Below are 23,231 nucleotides of genomic sequence, written 5' to 3'. Positions count from 1 at the left end.
AAACTTTAAATGTTGGACAAAAGAAAGAGCAGTGGAGCATTTGAAGACAATACTGACGGCGCTGGCTGAATCAATACCAGAAGCGGAAAATGACATGCACGATCTTTTCCCTGAACTGGAGCAGCCAGACTATTCTGGGCCCAGTGCAGAAGAAAATCTAGAAGACTACTTAGTGGAGCCACTTCTCGAGGATGAGGACCTGTTTTCGCCGCTAGGTTTTTGGAAGCTGAAGGAAAATAGATTCCCTTATTTAGCCAAATTGGCTAGAAGGTATTTGTCCATCCCCGCTTGCTCCGCAGATGTTGAGAGAATGTTCTCAATTGCGGGGTATATTCTCAGACCAAGACGGTCAAAGATATCGTTCAAGCGCGTGGCTGCAATGTTGAGGCTTCGTGAAAATGGCAGCCTGATGACAGAGAAATAGATGAGCCAGAGGTGAGTTTTCGATTCCCTCATTATGCATGCACTTCAATGAAATTGTAACAGATTAGGCCTTACTATGCTCGCTTTCTCATTATATCCCGTTATATCCTGTCATCTGCTCTTCCGTAACCGAGAAACTAACTAAACATTAAGCTCCACTCGCGCTCTACTAACCAAAAGACTACCCAGTAACTAGTATATCACAGCCAATACCCCAACTCTATCTCAGTTCAAGTGTCACTAGCAGACAGGATATCCCTAGAAATGAACAAATAGCTTATCTTTTATCTTCTATCTTCTCTTTAGGAGTCCGTCCGTCGTCGAGCCACGCATTTGCGTAAAGATGGGAGTAGGGCTACTGGCGAAACCCCTCGGAGTGAAGCGCGTACCTTAGTACAGGAAAAATAGGTTTTAACCCTGAACAAATTGAAACAAAGCTGAAAATTTCAGATCTTATAGATTTTTGGGCGCTTTTTAACGTGGTGTGGTCTCCCACACTCTCCCATTGGAGGAATTTCCGCCATATTGGAAAATGGCGGACAAAATCGAGAAAACCTTTAATAACTCCGGTTCTACTTAACCGATTAACACGTAATTAGGCTTCAATTGTAGATCGACTTCATACACATAATTCACCTCTTAAGATATTTTGTCCTACAACTAACCGGAAGCTCACAATCTGACCCTGAAGATTAGCCTCATATAAAAATTGGGGATTTAAAGCATTTATGGTTTCTATTTTCAGAATACGTTTCCAAAATTAAACATATAGTTCCTATTACTGACAAGAGCTATAATGTATAGTACGGGAGAGGGTAAAACAGCCTTTTTACCATCATAAAACTTAATTTTTTAATATATACCATTGTTCGCCCACACTTGTCAATACGGCTAAAGTTGAGTTAAAGCGTGTGAAACAAAGTTGACATAACCAAGTGTATACTTTAAATGAAGATTATGGAATTGAGGTTTTGAATTAGCTTCCCTTCCACCAACAATTTCGGCAGCAAAGCAACATTCAAATAGAGTTTATCACCAAGTTCAAACGTGGCTTGGAAGCAGCCTAAATGCTAGAGAATGGGGTTGGAGACAGGTAGGATCTGAACTCAAACCAATCGTTACCACTCTACAACCTGCTCCAGCTGAGCTTCTGCAGATGATCCCTCGTAAATGCAAGGAAGTCTGTGATTTGAAATGTGAATGCGGTAAAACTGGTCCAGTCTGTTCTTCAATTTGTAGACAATGCAAGGAAATATCTTGTTCAAATGAACATAGAGATTTTGTGGCTCAACCTCAAGTAGAGGACTATGATTAAACTTTAGCTTAACTAATATCAGAAGAAAATAGGGGAAGTGGGTTGCTTGGGCAACTTCGCGAGGCGTCCCGTTTACGGATTTTTCGCGCCATTTCCCTCCTGGTGGGGGTGAAGAGAGATAGGATTTTTACGCGCATTAACACACGAGTGACGTGATTCTGTGGACAGTACGGTCCTACGCCTTCCAACTGACTAGAGGCGTCTGCTAGAGGCAGTGAGGCGCTCGGGCAGAATGGCAGAGGCTGGAATCGAGTGGTAAGTACTAAATTCATAACTTATTTTAAAATATGTCTTTATTTTTAAATACAATTGTATTTCTAAGTTCCAGGGAAAAATTAACTTGTCCGAAGTTTTAAACTGTGATAGGGAAGAGTTCAAAGTAATAAAGTTAATTGCATCCAACACGAATGCTCTTAGTACAAAGGCTTAAGGAAACGGGGGATATTGAACCACTATTCAATAACATGGTATCAAAGTTCAATATATTAAAAGAAAGTGATAAGAAGATTGGAGGCTATGGATGGTTTTTAAACCATTGGCAAGACTGGATTACTAATAGCGTTTTCCTTTGTGTCCTCGCGGAGCGCTCCCAAGGAGTAATAAAAATGGTAGTAGTAGTTTCCAGCTTCGTTAAAGACTGTTTTTGAAGAATAGGATCTCCTAGTTTTATTCCTCCATGGGAGCGCTCCGCGAGGACCCAAAGGAAAACGCTATAAGGTTTCAGCTAGAGGACTGGGAATTGAAAATAAAGCTAGTGATTCTCCAGATGAGAGAGAGTTGGATTTTATAGCCAATATTATCAAACCTTGTTTGAATTCAAAGTCTGATGGCGTAATTGAAGATGTTGTCATTTTCCTACACTTCCTTGGGCATGCAATACTAGATTGTCACAATCAGAGAGAGATTGCATTGAAAAAAACTCCTGATGCAATAGAACCAATTAGTTTTGTACCTGTTAGAGATTCCTTAAGAAATCAAGAAACTGATCTACAGTATTCAGCCTGTTGTTTAGGGGGTGGTACATTAGGGGAGATAATTAATGTTAACAAACGAAGGGTAGATAATTATAAGCTATCATCAAGCCAAAGGAATAACTCTCTTGATCTTCTACAAATTGGTCTTGCGTTAAAGATACCGAGAAGAAAGGGAAAATAATCCCACTAGCATTGAAGAACCGAGATGGTGGTGGGTTACACGTTCCCCACGAACAGCTTATACCGTACCTGAAGCGAGTTGCAGCTTTCATAGGTGTTTATTACAATAAACTTGTTAAGACAGATAAAATTAATGTGATAAAGAAAACCATGGCTATTTTACTCGCTGATATTGATCTCAAGCAAGAGTTTTATGACTCACAGCAATTAATACCAAATTCGCTTAATTAGTTACATAATTGACATTTTCCAAAAGTGTCTCGATTAATCACTAGCGTAGGTGTAAATGCGCGTGTATGCAAAATTATATGCAATTTAAACGACGGAAAGACAAGATGTATTGGAATTAGTAACTTTAAATTTAATGTCATTTAACTTAATGTAATTTCAAAAATAAAAGTTTTTCACAATTTTGTTGTAATCTTTGAAATGTTGTCTTTCGGTTTGTAAAGTCTTGAAATTTTTTATTTGAAACACTTGCTTGGAAATGAGCAGAAACTAAAGGCATATGAACAACCCCTCCCCCCCTTCCCAAGTTGGCTTTAGCTCGACCTTAAGCTCCATTTCCAGTTTACGTAGTTGTATCTTTTGGCGATACCTCAGGTTACGAATGTTTTTTATACGTATACGTCTGCTTTTCGGTGTTAGACTTTCAATAGGAAACTTTGAACTTATGTGGCGTCGTTTAAGTTTGGTTCTCGGTGTCATATCCATGGTCTTTTCTCTACTTTTGAGATACCTTAAAGATTCGAAATAAATTACCATATATTTCAAATCCAAAATTTATATGTAGTCAAAGAATAAACAAATATACTTCTCTAAACTTGAGCACTTTGGACAAACTAAAGGGAATTTCCCTTTAACTAAGGCAGACTGAGGGGGCCTAAATATAATTGGACAGTGCTTGGATTGACGCCTCTCACAGGGATGTTGTAATATATCCAGTGATTTAGCTTTAGCAATTTTAAATTCCTAAAATATTTTATAAAAACTATAAATAATCACCAGTTCAACCAGAGGTACATAACAACACCACTTGAACCTATGATAACACTTACAGTTTGAATACCCGCGCAAAAAACATTGCTCCCATTTAGATAATTCAAGGCTCTGTTGGTTAATTCTGTATCGATTGTAGAGGTTTCACAATCGAAATAGGTTTCACACACAGCTGGTTTAAACGCAAGAGGAACAGAAAGTATACCATTTGAAGAAAATTGGATTTTAACAGGAACATCGTAGCAGAAGGGAATAACAGAGAAGGGAGCCATATAGGCAAGGGACGGTAACAAGAGTCTGACCAACCTCAAAAAACTGAAGAAATTTCGCGCAACGACACATCGGAAAACCCACTCACAGCGAAATGTAGTCCCAATAAACCAATAATACTCCGCGGTAACGTTTCCCTCGAGTTGTCTGCTATAATTTTCCAACATCCAAGGCTTGACGTTGTCCTTCATAAGGTACGTTTTTTATTTATATTTACTGTTATTAAAAACATTTTATCATAACATTATTCATTATTATTTAAAATTAAAATTCAACTTTCATTAAGGCAGGATTATATTTTGGAATATATTTAGGTTAGGAACATGAACGAGGAGAATATTGCCAAATGCATTCCAGTCATAGTAACCAAGTGTTGCAATGAAAAGTTTATAAACAGCATTAACGTCCAAGGGAGTAGTCTAATATTATTGCATAATGCATTGGTTGAAAAAGGGAAAACCTTTGAATCTCTTATTAAGTATCTGATAACATTATTCTACGAAACTTATGAAACTGTCCATGCTCCTGATAATCCTTCTAAGAAAAGAAAAAAAGCGAAGACATCAATAGAGAAAACCACTATCACCATTATTAATTGGTATGATACCATACTCCAACATTTTCAAGAGCTCACTCTTTTGCTAAAGCCTATGGATGCTACACCATTAACATCAACAATATCAGATGTTGAGAAACTGCAATTATTTCATGCCTATGGCTATGAAGTTTTCTCAGTATCGAGAACAAAGCTTCTTGATAGAGATGTTAAAACTTCAGACATCTGTGATAATCCTGACTCGAATACAGTAGGAAAACCGGAAATGTCCAACAATGAAGTCATAGAACCTAGTCAGACTACAAGTAGAGAACTCCAAGAAAAGAATCTCCCAATAGCGAGTGTTATGGAAAGCTTTGAGTTCGACAATCTTGACAAATATGATAGGAGCTACGTTTCCTTTGGAGGTGGTTGCTTGTCCAGAATAAGAAGCGTTTTCAAAAACCGTATAATTTTTGGGAAAAGGAAATTATTAAGTGATAAACAGATTGAACAAGCTAGAACACTCTATGAATTAAGCTGGATATTTAGCATGGATCGTGAAGATAAAGTGAAATTGAATTATTCTGGTATGATTATGAGAGACGATGGAGGAATGCAATTTCCACGAGAAGAGTTAAAACCATTTTTAAGGGAACTTAATTCGAAAATAAGAAGTTATCTTAACAGCGATGGTTTCCGTAAATATGAAAGCCATATTATTAAAGTATTAGCGGATAACGTCTTTCAAGATTCAAATCTAGTCAACCTTTTTCTTGAAATTGCCAAAAAGATCACAGATCGTCCGGAAAATGATTTGCGTATGTTTTATAAAGAATGGACCAGGAAAATAGTTCACGCCACTTTCAACGATTGGCTAAAAGCGAAGGAATCCCAAGAGAGTGAAAACAAAAAAGAAATGAGTAAAGGTTGCGCATCTCTTAGGGATGAACTTTATATTATTTCAAAAGGTGCCACCCCTTCAACAAGTTTGACAGCCAAGACTCCCTTACAAGAAGGGAAAAATAATAGGAGAAAATCCAACCAAAAATCAAAAAACAATAATTTGGAGAATGAAATAGAGTCTGAGATAAATGAAGTCCCGTGCCAAAACACTAAGAAATCAAAACCTAAAGCAATCACGAATTCAGAAGGGAATAAGACAGAACCTAGAAAAAGAGGGCGCCCAAGAAAAGAATTAACAAAAACCTGTAACGAAACCCAATCCAAAGATTTTAATGAAATCGCCGAACAAAGCCCGAAGAAAACTGTGATATTTCCCTTAAAGACAATCTTGGAACCCTCTAAGTCAATACCAAGTGCCAAAATATGTGAAATGGACAATAAAAAGGACACTGTGATATATTCCTCAAATGAAACTTCAGTGAAACCAGAGACCAAAGAATCAAAGCCAAATGTTAAACTTTACAAGAGAGGGTACAATGAGAAGTCCGTGATACAAAGCTCAAATGAAAACTCTAAATGTCCAATTTTAGAACATGGACAGTCCTCAAGAAGAATTAAATCAAAACCAAAGTTCCTGAACGATTTTAATTGTGATTTTTAATTTTATGTTGTGTTACATTTGAAAATAAATGAAATATCTTTAATATATTGGCAGCTTATTTGAAGTGTTTCTTTTTTAGACTCTGAAGTATAGCTTTCTTTTTGATCACACGCCCTTGGTTGAACTTTGAAAAATTGCGGCTCACATACAGTCGCTCAGTTCTATAATATTTGCTAGAGTGATGATGACCATGCACTTCAGTTTTAGTTAATAGGTTTTTTCGAGCGTAAGCAAAATTAGCCCCAGATAGCTTTCCATTAGCATTGAACTTGTACTGTGAAAATAAAGTTTCAACTGCGCTTCCATTTAAACGGAGAGGAGCCAGGTAATAACCAGGGTATTTTCTTGTGAAATCCTTTACTAATGCTTTCATGCCATAAACCATCACTCTCAAAAGATCCCACGTCTAAAATAAGAAAGATTTAATTTATTTTAAAATTTTAAGTTTGTTTGATCAGGGTTCGTACAAAGTTTTTGACTTGAAATTCCATGATTTTTCTAAGTTTTCCCTGGCCATATTTCAGAAATTACCTTGACCATTTAGGCCTATTTCCAAATTTTCCTAACCATTTTAGACCTATTTCACAAATTCTATGAATATTTTAGGCCTATGATCAAATTCCCTGACTTTTCCCGGTGGTGTACGAACCCTGTTTCTGTTTATACTGAGCATAATTAGTCCATGATGCAGTACCTGCCAAGATATAAATTCTTTCGTTGGATACATCATGTTAAATTTGTCATCGTTAGCTAAAATTATATTATGAAATGCAGAATTGATATATTTTGTGATATTTTAAAAAGAGTAAATTTACCTTTGCAATCTAATAACCAATCTTTAAAAAAGTTCAAGCCCTTGTCAATGTTCATCATTATTGAATCATCTATACTGGCTATTTTCCCCCTTTTAAGCATGCCCTTTTCGAAAAGCAGACTGACAGCTTCAAGAAACTTGAATGTTGCCATTGTTTCTTCACTATCAGGTGGTCTTTCTCCATTCTTTGGGTTAGCGTGTTCAAAGAGTTCAGCTAAAACCTCGTTTTGCTAAAATTTAATCTGATTACGCTATTTGCATCAAATTAATTATCAAATAGAAATTACGTACTTGCATTATCCTAGCTGGCTTCACGTTCAGCTTTGTCCAGGCGTCTCTTTCAATATAACTTTGGACCAGATCAGGCACAAGTCTAGGAATTCCAGCTTCCCTCCTCAAATCTTCCCTTTTCTTCATGGCAATTATCGTGTCCCAACCAAATTTTACACCGTGGTACACAAATTGGCGTGTTCCTCCTGTTTTTGATGAAAACAAGGCATTGACAAGGCTTTTCATCTAGAGAAAATTATTGTTATTCAATACATTTTGTCGTTATTTCATTAGCAACTTTCAAAGAGTTACCTCATGTGAAGGACAGATAATCCAGTGAATATATTCATTTAGCGCAAATGGGTTTCTGAATTTAGGATTGACCTCGATGTTAACTTCCTTTTCCGTAGAGATCTTTACTCCATATGCCCCTTGGTAATGCTGTGTGTGTTTAATGAGGCTCAAATTTGACGCTGCCCCATCACACATCAAAACAGAAACTTTAAACTTGTACAAGTGAAAAGCCCTCAAAACTTCAAAGAGGCAAGCAGCAATGAAGTGAGTGTCTGTCGTATTCTCTGATGAAAAATAAGGCCCGACAATATCGTAATCAGATGTAAGATCCCGCCAAAGGAACTGTAACATGTAGTTCGCTTTTGGTAAGGTATCAGATGATTTGAGGTCACTGTGGATATCATCCAAACTTGACAGTTGTTCCGGCGTCATGGCAAGACCAATTAACTGGTGGTTCTTACTATTCCAGATTACTTTCCCAGTAACTTTGACTTCATCGAAAATTAATATTCCGTCACCCTTCGGTGTTTTTCTCCCCACTGCTATTTCTTCATTAACAAACTCCTCATAACTTTGTTGTTGTTCTTTCATGTAGTCAAAGTTAATTCCAGGACCATCTAAATGCTTCGACATTTTTCTTTGCAGACTCCTCCAGCTTGGTAAACTAAGAATTCCAAAACTTCTTAAGGCTTCGTACGCGGCTCGGCTTCTGCACGCTATTGCAAGGGCTAGGTAATGAAAGTAATTTTCATTCTAATTCTGTTATCCACTTCTATTCGCAAATATTTACCTATTCTGTAAGTTATGATGCTCCATCTGTTGCTCTTCTTTCCATTAGCTTTAATTTTAAGAAAGATCACATTTCAAAATAATTTCAAATTCAATATTAAAGTTATTAATAACAAATATCTAACTTACAATTTCTTGACTGATCCTTCGCAAATTCTTCTATGTTTTTTTCCTTATCTTGGACACAATTATTTTCCCAAACTTCTCTTAAAGTATCCCTAGTTTCTGGGTTTTGGTTTAAGATCTCATCAAGCTCCTTTGGAAAGTTCATTTTAATAATTTCCGTAGCTTTTGATAGTTCTTCACTTTGTTTTGCATTTAACAAAAGTTCATACTTTTCGCATTTTTCATTTAGCTTCTTATTTGATTCAAAAAGGCGATGCTTTCGAACACGCAAATGTGATTGACGCTTGCTTTGAGTTCGTGGTGATAAATATTTCATAGGGCATCGAGATGTAGGCGAAGCATATACATGCTTTGGAGACTTCAATCCAAGACGCTTGATATGTTTTGATACATTACGGCATTGATTACAGTGGCCTTTTGTATTTGAAAACTTAGCAGGGGCATATTTTGAAGGGTGGAACCAGATTGAGCAAAGTTTGGCCGATGTTCTTGGGGTAGGGCTATTATAATGATTTACGTTTTTTGGGGAAAACTTTATTTCAGACAGTTTTTCATGCGCTTCTTGGGTAATTCCTGAGCAAAGAACATATCCTTCTTCAAAAATGCTTCGAAAGAAATTAAATGCTTTCGTATTCAGAAATATGCCCTCATCGAAAAGTGTTTCTCTTGAACAGAGACCCTCGTATACTACGATCATACTCGCTTCTCCCTTCTCATCTACAAGAAACTTCACTGGTTCAGAGCCCAGACTAGGAACCAATATATCTGACCTTGTAATTTCCAGAAAACGCTACAGTAATTTAAGATATATAAGTAAGATCTCCACATCAAATATGTCCAAACTTACATTTACTGAATTAAGGGCTAACTTCTCCTTGTAATAAACAAACGCGCTAACTTTACCATCCTTTCTCAATTGATCTAACCAGTCAACAACAATAGATAGTTTGTTTTTTTCTGGTGGAAGGCCGTGAACCTATTTAAAAAGACATTTTAACCTACAAAATTGAAACTTAACAAAGTTGACTAGGCTTTAGTAGACTAGCATAGGAACCAAGGCTTACCAAATTATCATATTTCCTCTTTTTGTTTTCAGTTTCGTGAATATTTAATTCGTCTGTTTGTGCAAATTTACTTGAATGCTTCAGTTTGCGTTCCTTAATGTTAACTTGGACTGATTTTGAACTTAATTCTCGCGCATCCAAATTAATTTGAATAGCTTGATTTCGTTTCAACTTCACGACGCTAACTTCCTCCATTTTCGTTAAGAGAAGCAGACTACGCTTTAAGCTGATCTACTTTTTTGTTTCCCACGCGCCACCTAACGACATTAAACGTCACCATGACAACAGAACCTCGCTAGCCAATCAGGAAAGGGGAGGTAATTTGAGGTCGGTAAGAGTCTTGTTACAACCGTAATACATTATGGAAATAACACGTGTCTCCCTTCTCTGTTATTCCCTTCTGATCGTAGTGCTTTCCCATGTTTTGAAACATATCACGACGTAAGACAGTTAGACAAGAAAAAGACCCACTTCGATCATGTTGATAATGGCAATCTAGATCTGAAAGATGATTATGTTACACCAGGGGAAGATATGTTACAAAAGTAGCTTCATTACTGACCTAATCTATTTTCCAATAACTTATGAACTTGTCGTAACGCTTCGATGTCATAAACATTGTACCCACTCACAAAAGCCTTTGAACTACGGCTACATTCAATTGGTAAGCCTGAGACCGACCGCTTTGTACCTTGACGCGTTACATTGTCCGTCTCACAATTGTTATATGGTTGCAAAGCACCGATTGTGCCAATATTTACTGATTGAATTTTAAGTGTAGCATTCGAGTTATCATGAACCACTGTTACGTTTGTTAGATCTTTACCAAGGCTGAAACTCAATTCATCAGTTGTTGTAGTTTGATTTTTAACATTGGGATTGGTTTGGGTAGATTTTACTTTTCCTTTCAACACAGCCTGAGTTTTCTTATCGGTAGTTTCCTTGTACGTTAAATCACACTGCGTACTCTTAACGACATTCATTTTATTAAATAACCGAATTTTCGTCCTTAATTAAACTAATATCCGCATTAACCCGTTGCCTGACGTAACTCTAACTCAAACTGAAGCACAGCAGAAATATAAGCAGACTACACATGTTAGTTCCATAGTTCGCTACATGGTGGCGTTCGCAATGAAATCTGGTACTATTTTATGCTTCAAGCCGATTGGCCAGATTCAAATTTTAAGGGTGGTAGGGGAATCGACCATTGTAAGTGAGAATCACTGGACGACTTGTATGGCTCAAGGCTACGGCTACCCACTTCCCCTATTTTCTTCTGCTAATATTGATAAATATACTAATATGAAAGTTGGTAAACCAAAATGAAGCTCTCCGATACGAGACGCAATTAAAAATATTAAGAAAATAGTTAAGAAAATATAATTTATACACTGTAAAAAATAACCGTACTGTCTAGTACCTTTAAAGGTATTTTTCAATGCATCCCCAGACGTACCTATATAGGTACTACAAAATACCGTTGTGTAAGGGTACTCTGAAATACCTCTTGAAGAAGGTACTTTTGAGGACTATAAGGTATTTTGTGATCCCGTAATGGGTATCATTTAAACCTCAACAAAGGTCGGAATAAAACTTTCAAATTGTGAAAGGTACTCCTTATTACCGAAAAGGGTACCTGTTAACACTCAAAAAGGTTCGAAAATATACTTTTAAAGGTATTTTGTGCTACCAAGTTAGGTGTCAAATAAAACCCACAAACAGGTCTAAATTATACTTTCGCGCCATCAAAAATATTTGCGCCACATTTGAAACTGGTAAACTTCATCATTTTCAGACATGGTAAGCAATACACCACTTCGATATAAAAGAGACGGAAAGACACGAGAGTAATATTTTCCTTCCATCTCAACTTTTAGTGTCTTTGTTGTGGGCTTACGGGATGAGGGTAAAATTTTGCCTTCCATCTCGCCTTAAGTGTCTGCGCCGTAGGCTTGCGGGGTCGTGAGAGTTCGCATAGTAAGCAAAGGATCAACCACTCAAGATTTCCCGATACTACATTTAGCTCCCCCTTGTTAAGGAAGGTGTGATACTGTTATAGTGTAAAGGTAATTCAGGGTCACATATACATGTAAATTTTTTGAATGGCGACTGAAGGCGTAAGCTCGGATTCAAACCTTTATATTAACTATGTATGCCTTATATCATAATTGTATTGCCTTTAAATGATGTAACGTATGCTAGTGTACATAGCTGTCAAAGAAAATAATTAATATTAATTATATGTAATTAAATATTTAAGAAAAACCACTAGCTAGGAAACTTGAGATTGAAATTGAAATCTCGGGTAGAAAACCACTACCCTATTCTACCCTACCGAACCTAATCTTTATGGTTATTATTAATATTCCAACAGAGATTTCTTCTACGCTGTCATTACTAGTGCTACTGGTGAAATGAACAGTTAGTGTTAGAGAATTTGGGCTAGAAGTATTATATCATGTATTTTACTTTAGTAGTGTTAGTTAAAATCAGCACGCCGGAACTAAAAACTCCCTCTAAAGGAGTCTGTTAAGTCCTTTTCTAGTTCCAGGGTACGATAAAATACCACCAGAAGCGCTGAAACTCTAAAAGGTTTCACTATATACCTTATATTTCCAAAATACCCCTTTCGAAATCATTTAATACCCGTACTTGGAGACAACTAATAGACTACGTTCATGGGTACTAAAAAGGTCGCGGAGGTATTTTATAGTACCTTCAAAATACCTTTATTTTTGACAGTGTATTAATTACTTTAGTCGTCAGTAGTTTAACGTAATTCTACTGAAGCCGTTTTAAGAAACTTAATTCCTAAAATAATTTTAAACATAGCTATTGTTGACGTTTGAATTCTAGTGTGTGCCTCTTTAACAATTTTTGGAAATTTTGGGTATATAAGGCGATTGATTCACAATGAATGATAAGAAATCCGCAATTGCATGAACCTTTGGTTGAAGCCCTGCAATTGGGAGGCTTGACGTTTCTCGTAACCCTAGCCGATCGCCACGCACTTCTTGATCCTAATGTTGGGAGTAGAAGCAAAACGTTTGCTCCGATTTGCCAACTGCGGACGCGGTGACCGACACACAGACAGACAGACACCCTCCCTTACACACGTCCAGTATAATACCTCTCCGGACGTCATCGTCACTTAAAGAGGTAAAAATATAGCGGGAATTATATATTTTAGGTTTAAAACCCTCTTTGCATTTATTTCGCTTGAAACCGTTTCGAAATACTCCAAAATTAGATTTGCCTTACCTTCCGGGCTGGATTGTGAACTTCCGGTTAGTTGTAGGACAACATATCTTTTGGATGAATTATGTGTTTGAAAGTAGTCTACAATTGAAACCTAATAACTTGTTAATCGGGTTAATAGAACCAGAGTTATTAAACTTTTTCTCGATTTTGGAAATGTATTCTGAATGCTTTAAATTCCCATTTTTATATGAGGCTAATCTTCAGAGTCAGATTGTGAACTTCCGGTTAGTTGTAGGACAAAATATATTTGAGGTGAATTATGTGTTTGAAGGTGATCTACAATTGAAGCCTAATTACGTGTTAATCGGTTAAGTAGAACCGGAGTTATTAAACGTTTTCTCGCTAGGCCGAAATTTTTGAAATGATAAATATTAGTTTTTGGAGAAAATAAATGTGATTTTCCTTATCAGGGGGGTCAATTTATATTTAGAAAGTGTCTTCAATTTGCTTGTATCTTTATTATTTCGCAAGATATTTCAATTTGTTTAAATTTACTAAATTGAGAACCCTCTAAGTTCCACAAAAAGTGAAAATGAAAACCGTTTACCCAGATATCCAGAACATCCCATATAGGGTATTTCTACCTATCTTTTTGTTAATATGACGAATTAGTAAGTTCCAGCTAACTTGAAATTTTCATTATGTTTAAAGGGATACATAAATGTTCTGAATTTTAAGAATTTTGTGTTTCACTTCAATATTACATGGCCGTTGTAACTGTCACAAGGAATTTTTTTTAAATGTAAAGACTACTTTCCCATTGGTTTAGTAGTAGGGCCCGAAATAAGGTAAAGTTATTTTATGACGTGTGTCCAGTAACACCTCCTTTGACTGGAAAATATATAGAACCCTGTCCTCCGGAGTGTCCAAAAATAGTGTCGAAACCTAATAGTCAAGCTATCTGAACTTCGGAAATATTTATCGGTCAAAATGTGAAGTGACCTTAATTTTTTTAAATAATATGGGGCATTTTCAAATTTAATTGGACAATGTCCTGTGTCCTGTGCTTATTCCCGGCCCTGTTTAGTAGTGTTTACCTGCTTGGATTAAATCTCTTAATCTAAGCTGCTGTTAATGACCGAGCTTCACGATATTTTGACTTCACCATGAATAATCAGAACGGTCGGTCTACTCAAGCCAAATATAACCCGTAAGGTGAATGTTCAAAGTAGGTATTTTCTTAAGTAGCTGTGATCTTATATTTGAAAAGTCAGTTTGTATTTTAGTTTATTTAGTCTTTATGCACAGTCACGGTTAGTTACCCAATTTGACCACTAACAATAGAGGATGACTTCACATGTGGATTATCTGAGGCTGGGTCTACGAATGTCTAGTTATTCACTCTCTTAGGAACGTCCTATTATAGACCCGCAACATATTAGTTTTATGAATAAACCCTGGTTAAGCATTGTTATTTTGAATTTGAGAGTTGTCAAACACATGGTTTAAGTCAATTTTTACAACACCTCTCCTTAGACAAAATCCCCTGTCGTTTTCCCCCATTATCAAGGCAAAATCCCCCGGTCATTTTCACACATCCTAGAAGAAAGTAACCCCCTCCCATTCTTAAGGCAGAATCCTCTGGTCCGTTTCGCCTATCCTAGAAGAGAGTAAACCCCCCATTCTCTAGGCAAGATCCCCCGTCATTTTCTCTCATCCTAGAAGAAAGTAAAGCCCCCCATTCTCAAGGCAAAATCCCGCGGTCATTTTGACTCATCCTAGAAGAAAGTAAAGCCCCGCACCTATTCTCAAGGCAAAATCCCCCGGTCATTTTCCCTCATCCTAGAAGAAAATAAAGCCCCCCCATTCTCAAGGCAAAATCCCCCGGTAATTTTCCTTCATCCTAGAAGAAAGTAAAGCACCCCATTCTCAAGGCAAAATCCCCCGGTCATTTTCCCGCTATCTTAGAAACACCTCACTTGGTTAGACTGTAGGATTTCTTACTTACGGTTTCAGTGTTACTTTTGCCAATTAAAACTAAAAAAAATTCCTTTTTATATAAAAATATTTTATTATCATAAGTAATTATGTGTTTAACTCCTCAAGGTTTTGAAATATGTAGAGCTCCATTAAATTGATAAAAGAGGCAAACAAGATAGAGACTGCGGCAGTTATAATAAACGTCCTGCATGATTCGTGTGCCGAAATTACCAAGATCTTCTTAACATACTTTATAAATTTTTAATTCCAAAAGCTCAACTCGGCTCGCATTTTGGCTTCATAAAAACACTGAAACTAATGAATATTTTTCGAAATTTTTAAAAACTAGGACTACGTTGCATATAATATAGGAAGCAATGATAACATTATAATCAAAATCTTCCTAGACCCACAACGGAGGCGTTTAAATATGAACTATGAATTCACTTTATGAGACATTATTTCATACGGACTAAGTAAGAATTAGCATTAAACACCAAGTTCAGTTATACAGAAAAATATTTATTAACAATTTTGTTTCAAAAATTATTTAGTAATCGAGCATACGACCGTGCACACTTAAACATTTTATTAGCCGTTTGCGAAACGACAGGCGTAGGGTTTCACAATAGTTTGGCGGCAGCAAATTGTAAGCGTTTTGGACCATCAGCAGTAGATCTTCGTTATTATTTGGAACTCTTTTCTCCATGAGTTGAACTACTGCTGACCAAAGGTTCTCAACCGGGTTCAAATCGGGGGACTCGGCAGGCCAGTTCAACGTCAATATTCCTTCAACGTTCAAGAAGGCCGTTACGACCCTAGCAGTGTGCGTTGGACAGTTGTCTTGCATGAAATGGAAACTGAAAACGAAAAATATTTATAAAACATCATGGTCCTTCGGGGAAAACACTAAATTAATAATACTCTGCTGCATGTTCCAATTCGTAAATTGCGGCTGCCGATGGAATCATGGCTTCCGGCAAAACGTTTATGTAAGCGTTACCGGTCAACCTGCCCTGGATATGGTGGAGGATTCCGGCTTGATTGTTTCCCAAGTAACACCACATATTGACGCTGAGGCGGCCACTCGTCTTAGTCTCTTCGATGTTCCGCTGTTGCGCTCTTTGGGAGTGCCTCCTGGATACCCACACAGTTGGCGCGGAAGTAGAGCTCTGGAAGGTCTAAAATGGATATGTCAAAGTGAGCGTTTAAACGCTTCTTGAACAACAACTACTTTATAATACTTTTTCGTCAGAAAAGAGAATATATTTCTCCAAAGTTTCTCTTGTCCAAGTCAACAACTCTCGACAAAACTCCATTCGCTCTCTCTGTGCCTTGCTGTTAACATTGGTTAACATAAAGAGCGTCGTCGTCTTACACCATGCTTCTTGAGGTTTCGCCACAGGGTTGGAACCGACAGACTGCTACCGGTGATGCCTTCCCACATATGTCCAATATTTCGCAATGAAAGCTTCGGCCTGCGAAGAGCCTCTCTTGCCAGTCTTCGTCCCTGGACATCATTTAATACCGGTGATCTACCTTCTCGTGGTAAATCCTTCACAATGAGAATTAACAGAAATATTATTGGCTATTTACAACGAAAATACTAATTGAACCACGATGAAATTATCCCATTAAAACCGTGAAACTAATTTACACAAATATACCCTACCATGGCACGACCATGTTGACGATATCTGGTGTAAGTATACTTAGCGTCGCCCACGGAACATCCAATCGCACCTGTAATATTCGCCCATGTTTCCCCTCGATCTCTTAACGCGATAATTTGATCTCGTTCAGCTTCCGTATTTCGAGGCATGATTGAGAATAAGTGACATTTATCCGAGAGGGGACATTTATATAGTCGAATACCTTTAAACATAACGCAAATGAGAAGTTTTTTTGGATAAAGGGAACCCTACACACTCAATAATTTGCGCAAAAAAACGTGGGGCCCGTCGTTTAAGTTACAAGGTATAAATAAAACGTTATCCACACTATTATTTGTGCAAAGTTCAAATATAATGCCTCAATATTTTTTTAGGAAACGGAACATCATTTGCGGTTTTAATGTTTTTTTTTTTAAATATTGGGCATTCTACAATATGTTGGATTTTGATTTGCACAATTAGTGAAATGTTTTGTTTAAAATCTTTGAGATAATGAATTTTATCGATGTCCCCCATTTAATTTGTGGAAAAAAAGAGCGTATAAAGGCCGAATTAGAGGACTACGTTAAAAATGTCCAAGATTGACAAGACATATTTTTTACTCAAGCGCAAACATTTATCCAAAAAAACTTCTCATGTTGGTTATGTTTTAAGGAATTCGACTATATAAATGTCCCCTCTCGGATAAATGTCACTTATTCTCAATCATGCCTCGAATTACGGAAGCTGATCGAGTTCAAATTATCGCGTTGAGAGATCGAGGGGAAACTTGGGCGAATATTGCAGGTGCGATTGGATGTTCCGTGGGCGACGCTAAGTATACTTACACCAGATATCGTCAACATGGTCGTGCCATGGTAGGGTATATTTGTGTAAATTAGTTTCACGGTTTTAATGGGATAATTTCATCGTGGTTCAATTAGTATTTTCGTTGTAAAAGCCAATAATCTTTCTGTTAATTCTCATTGTGAAGGATTTACCACGAGAAGGTAGATCACCGGTATTAAATGATGTCCAGGGACGAAGACTGGCAAGAGAGGCTCTTCGCAGGCCGAAGCTTTCATTGCGAAATATTGGACATATGTGGGAAGACATCACCGGTAGCAGTCTGTCGGTTCCAACGCTGTGGCGAAACCTCAAGAAGCATGGTGTAAGACGACGACGCTCTTTATGTTAACCAATGTTAACAGCAAGGCACAGAGAGAGCGAATGGAGTTTTGTCGAGAGTTGTTGACTTGGACAAGAGAAACTTTGGAGAAATATATTCTCTTTTCTGACGAAAAAGTATTATATAGTAGTTGTTGTTCAATAAGCCTTTAAACGCTCACTTTGAGATATCCATTTAAGACCTTCCAGAGCTCTTCTTCCGCGCCAACTGTGTGGGTATCCGGAGGCGCTCCCAAAGAGCGCAACAGCGGAAAATCGAACAGACTATGACGAGTGGCCGCTTCAGCGTCAATATGTGGTGTTGCTTGGGAAACAATCAAGCCGGAATCCTCCACCATATCCAGGGCAGGTTGACCAGTAACGCTTACATAAACGTTTTGCCGGAAGCCATGATTCCATCGGCAGCCGCAATTTACGAATTGGAACATGCAGCAGAGTATTATTAATTTACTGTTTTCCCCGAAGGACCATGATGTTTTATAAATATTTGTGGTTTTCAGTTTCCATTTCATGCAAGACAACTGTCCAACGCACACTGCTAGGGTCGCAACGGCCTTCTTGAACGTTGAAGGAATACTGACGTTGAACTGGCCTGCCGAGTCCCCCGATTTGAACCCGGTTGAGAACCTTTGGTCAGCAGTAGTTCAACTCATGGAGAAAAGAGTTCCAAATAATAACGAAGATCTACTGCTGATGGTCCAAAACGCTTACAATTTGCTGCCGCCAAACTATTGTGAAACCCTACGCCTGTCGTTTCGCAAACGGCTAATAAAATGTTTAAGTGTGCACGGTCGTATGCTCGATTACTAAATAATTTTTGAAACAAAATTGTTAATAAATATTTTTCTGTATAACTGAACTTGGTGTTTAATGCTAATTCTTACTTAGTCCGTATGAAATAATGTCTCATAAAGTGAATTCATAGTTCATATTTAAACGCCTCCGTTGTGGGTCTAGGAAGATTTTGATTATAATGTTATCATTGCTTCCTATATTATATGCAACGTAGTCCTAGTTTTTAAAAATTTCGAAAAATATTCATTAGTTTCAGTGTTTTTATGAAGTCAAAATGCGAGCCGATTCGAGCTATTGGAATTAAAAATTTATAAAGTATGTTAAGTAGATCTTGGTAATTTCGGCACACGAATCATGCAGGACGTTTATTGTAACTGCCGCAGTCTCTATCTTGTTTGCCTCTTTTATCAATTTATTGGCGCTCTACATATTTCAAAACCTTAAGGAGTTCAACACATAATTATTTTTATATGAAAAGAATTTTTTTTTAGTATTAATTGGCAAAAGTTACACTGAAAGCGTAAGTAAGAAATCCAACAGTCTATCCAAGTGAGGTGTTTCTAGGATAGCGGGGAAATGACCGGAGGATTTTGCCTTGAGAATGGGTGGGGGGCTTTACTTTCTTCTAGGATGAGGGAAAATGACCGGGGGATTTTGCCTTGAGAATGGGGGGCTTTACTTTCTTCTAGGATAGGCGAAACGGACCAGAGGATTCTGCCTTGAGAATGGGAGGGGGGTTACTTTCTTCTAGGATGGGTGAAAATGACCGGGGGATTTTGCCTTGAGAATGGGGGAAAACGACAGGGGATTTTGTCTAAGGAGAGGTGTTGTAAAAATTGACTTAAACCATGTGTTTGACAACTCTCAAATTCAAAATAACAATGCTTAACCAGGGTTTATTCATAAAACTAATATGTTGCGGGTCTATAATAGGACGTTCCTAAGAGAGTGAATAACTAGGCATTCGTAGACCCAGCCTCAGATAATCCACATGTTAAGTCATCCTCTATTGTTAGTGGTCAAATTGGGTAACTAACCGTGACTGTGCATAAAGACTAAATAAACTAAAACACAAACTGACTTTTCAAATATAAGATCACAGCTACTTAAGAAAATACCTACTTTGAACATTCACTTTACGGGTTATATTTGGCTTGAGTAGACCGACCGTTCTGATTATTCATGGTGAAGTCAAAATATCGTGAAGCTCGGTCATTAACAGCAGCTTAGATTAAGAGATTTAATCCAAGCAGGTAAACACTACTAAACAGGGCCGGGAATAAGCACAGGACACAGGACATTGTCCAATTAAATTTGAAAATGCCCCATATTATTTAAAAAAATTAAGGTCACTTCACATTTTGACCGATAAATATTTCCGAAGTTCAGATAGCTTGACTATTAGGTTTCGACACTATTTTTGGACACTCCGGAGGACAGGGTTCTATATATTTTCCAGTCAAAGGAGGGATTACTGGACACACGTCATATAATAACTTTACCTTATTTCGGGCCCTGCTACTAAACCAATGGGAAAGTAGTCTTTACATTTAAAAAAATTCCTTGTGACAGTTACAACGGCCATGTAATATTGAAGTGAAACACACAATTCTTAAAATTCAGAACATTTATGTATCCCTTTAAACATAATGAAAATTTCAAGTTAGCTGGAACTTACTAATTCGTCATATCAACAAAAAGATAGGTAGAAATACCCTATATGGGATGTTCTGGATATCTGGGTAAACGGTTTTCATTTTCACTTTTTGTGGAACTTAGAGGGTTCCCAATTTTGTAAATTTAAACAAATTGAAATATCTTGCGAAATAATAAAGATACAAGCAAATTGAAGACACTTTCTAAATATAAATTGACCCCCCTGATAAGGAAAATCACATTTATTTTCTCCAAAAACTAATATTTAAAAAGTTGAACATATTCAGATTTTCGAAAATTTTGCGTTTTTTAGCACGTGCTTCTAGCACCTGCGACTTCAAATTTGGTCTCATTTGATGAGGAACTAAAATATCTATCTTAGGGTCAAATATCAATTCTCTGTGATCAACGGTTTTTGAATTATCCAAAATTTTCTGAAAAAAAATCAACGGGCAAAGACTTTTATAACAGACTGTACACCGATTACATTGAGCGACCGGCCCCTCGAGAAAGGCATACCCTAGTTATAATATCCTAAGGCCTTAAAGGTAAAAATTCACCATCACCAAACCCCCCCCTTAAGAAACCGAGATTATTAATGATTAATATATGACTAAAAATCAATGTTCCTCGAGGCTTACAATGGAACTTTATAAAAGACCCCCCGAAAAAAATCTCTTCTCACTCCTCATTTCATCTTAATAAGTCTGCGCATGAAAGCCTACTTTTCCCAATCTCTTCTCTAATCATCAGCGAGAGATATGGGTAACCACTATATGTATGCACTGCCGTTTAAAGATGAGACAAGACTTCCAACTACTTCCAATACAATTTCAGAGAACAACCGTAATCACTGAGCTGCCATCTACCGACAAAAGTCGCGTAAGGAATGATTTTCTTATTCGGTCCTGACCACATTCGGAAATCACGAAGGAGAATGAAAAAAGAAATTTTCATTCCCAAACCGAGATAGATTTTCGAGCAGGCCTCTACCCTCATTCGGTAATTGTATAGGATACGCCTAGGAGAGGGGAGGAATTTTTTTTTTCATTCTGGTTTGGAGAGAGACTTTTAAGGAAAGGGAAATTTTCATTCCTAGGGTGAGACATTTCAATTTTGAGAAGGGGGTGATAGAGTTCGGTAGTTGGAATTCAAAGAGTGGGAGGGGAAAGTGTCGCTCTAACAAAAAACGTTCGCCATTCGGGGAATGAGAGAAAAAGAATGACCTTATTTCATTCGCGCCGCGAATGTCATTCCTGTTTTGCCCACCACTGGATCATGTTGATGTTGTTTTTATACGATAGGCAACATCAACTTAGCGCTTAGTAATGCAAAAAAGAAGAGCAGAAGCCAAGTTAAAATCACAAGTTCAGAGTAAATCATTGAAACATGATAAAACTAACAAACTTAAGTGTAAACAGTACTATCTTAAAAAAAAGGCGTTGTTTAAGAGAAACTATGTGGAGCGTAAATCTTTACTTGAGACAGGGAAAAAACCTAAGAGAACTATTCTGCCAGGTGGAGACGCTAATTTGCGCTCAAAAAATAGAAAACCAAATAAACGGGATAAATTTGTCTTTGCGAAAAGACTCCTTAATGCGGGGATTTTCAAGACGAAAAACAAGAAATTTATAGCCGAAAGTTACAAACGGTTTCTAGTCACACGTTTAACTGAAAGGCTGGCAGTATTGAAGTCTTCTGACGGTGAGACTAGTAAAAGATGCACCAAATTTGTCTCTTACAAGCTAAAATGCCAATTGTTAGCTGGTAAAATATTGCATTTGAAAAACCAAATGTATTCGGCATACCACGCCCAACTATCAGGGATGGTTAGCGAATTTAAGGATTTTGTCAAAAAAATCAAAGAAATTGGGTCAGTCACTTGTGACAATTTGACGGAAGTTGTGGGTGTGAAAAGGCTTCACAGTAGCCTAAAAGAAGCCTATTTTCATGAAATAACCTATTATGCAATTGGAAATAATGCCAGAATACTGAAAAATGACGAAGAGTCACGCTACCGTGCTTTTAATTCGACTAAAGAACTGTTTGTTGATGAAATGGGAAATTTCGTTGAAATAAGAAACAACGACAAAACTCATGTCATTGAACGAGTCTTACAAATTAATGAGTCGGGGGTTGTTACGAATCTTTTCAACGTTGTTGAGAATGAGGAGAAGAACCCCAAAGCAAATTTAGTGATCAACGAAGATGGGTTCATTGAAACCCAACCCAAAATAGTTCATTGGGAATGCAGTCACATTTGTAAAGTTAGAAATCAAGCCATTTCAAAAGTACTAGCTTTCGTAAACACAGTTGCGACTGCCAATGAAAAATCATTGACTAAAATTTTTGAGTCAGATTTGGACCTTTGAGAATTAAGAAAGCAATTTTGTGCAAAATCAAACGTGTCTATACCACCAGATGGGGACGAAATAGTCGTGAAAATAGTTCCGTTTCTAGGTTACACTGCTTACTGCGCTGATACCGAAGAGTGCCAAAGTTATTTGCGTTCTTTCGCTGAACTCGCTCCTCATTATTCGGGAATTAGAACTATTCTGAATAATATTTATCGCGTCAAAGCGTTGCTCAACGCTTTAACTAAAATTTCAACTGAAATTGAACGTGGTGATTACGAGTCTCTGACAAAAGTCATGGCGGAATTGAGAAAAATCCTTGTCACACGTGGAAAAAATTTGAATAAGGAACAAAACGATGCTCCTACAGGAAGCGTTAACGCTCCACGGCCGAGTCTTGATGAAAGTGATATCTTGAGTCTTTACGAGAATCAATTCGCTCGGGCAATGCTACATACTAACGAGTTTCACGATACGCCCTGCGACTGCTGTTTTAGATTACTGAAAAAATCTGATTTAAGACCTGTAGGAAAACTAGTAAACAGTCGTGTTTTTGATAACGAGGCTTATCTGATTTTAAGAGCTGGCTGGATAATGAATGATTCGGACGCGAGAGAAGCAGACATGCTTCTATGTCGTTACTGCGCCACGGATTTGGGAAAGGGTAAAGTTCCCATTAGATGTTTTCTAAACAACTTGGCGGTTGACAATCCTCCGCCAGATGTCACCTCTTTATACATGTTTGAGAAAGTTTTAATTCAGCTTGTGAAGCCGTTCCACAC

General features: G+C 37.4%; 1 protein-coding gene across 1 annotated transcript; it reads right to left on the bottom strand.

Annotated features, from left to right (window-relative positions):
- Positions 1-6,263: 6,263 nt before the first annotated feature.
- LOC149667288 (uncharacterized) lies at positions 6,264-9,981 on the bottom strand. The gene is made up of 9 exons (XM_089841407.1): positions 9,621-9,981; positions 9,404-9,532; positions 8,560-9,346; positions 8,432-8,479; positions 7,660-8,369; positions 7,369-7,593; positions 7,079-7,307; positions 6,958-7,013; positions 6,264-6,669 (listed from the first exon to the last, which is right to left on the bottom strand). Exons 1-9 carry the CDS (start codon positions 9,813-9,815, stop codon positions 6,319-6,321), a joined length of 2,730 nt encoding a protein of 909 aa, XP_089697533.1. The 5' UTR covers positions 9,816-9,981; the 3' UTR covers positions 6,264-6,318.
- Positions 9,982-23,231: the final 13,250 nt, after the last annotated feature.

This window comes from Phalangium opilio, unplaced genomic scaffold (genome assembly GCF_054372755.1).
Source record: "Phalangium opilio isolate 3A_F unplaced genomic scaffold, DU_Popi_V2 ptg000059l_1, whole genome shotgun sequence".
NCBI classification, from domain to species: Eukaryota; Metazoa; Arthropoda; class Arachnida; order Opiliones; family Phalangiidae; genus Phalangium; species Phalangium opilio.
Note: the sequence above shows the minus strand (reverse complement) of the source record. Positions and strands in the feature narration are given on the sequence as shown.

What these genes read in the sequence shown, in the direction of transcription:
- LOC149667288 (XM_089841407.1), bottom strand. Translation starts at nt 9,815, where the DNA reads ATGGAGGAAGTTAGCGTCGTGAAGTTGAAACGAAATCAAGCTATTCAA. An exon ending in GAAGGATCAGTCAAGAAATT is followed by an intron (nt 8,480 to 8,559) that starts GTAAGTTAGATA and finishes TTAAAATTAAAG; the next exon opens with CTAATGGAAAGAAGAGCAAC. An exon ending in AAGAATTTATATCTTGGCAG is followed by an intron (nt 6,670 to 6,957) that starts GTACTGCATCAT and finishes TTCTTATTTTAG; the next exon opens with ACGTGGGATCTTTTGAGAGT.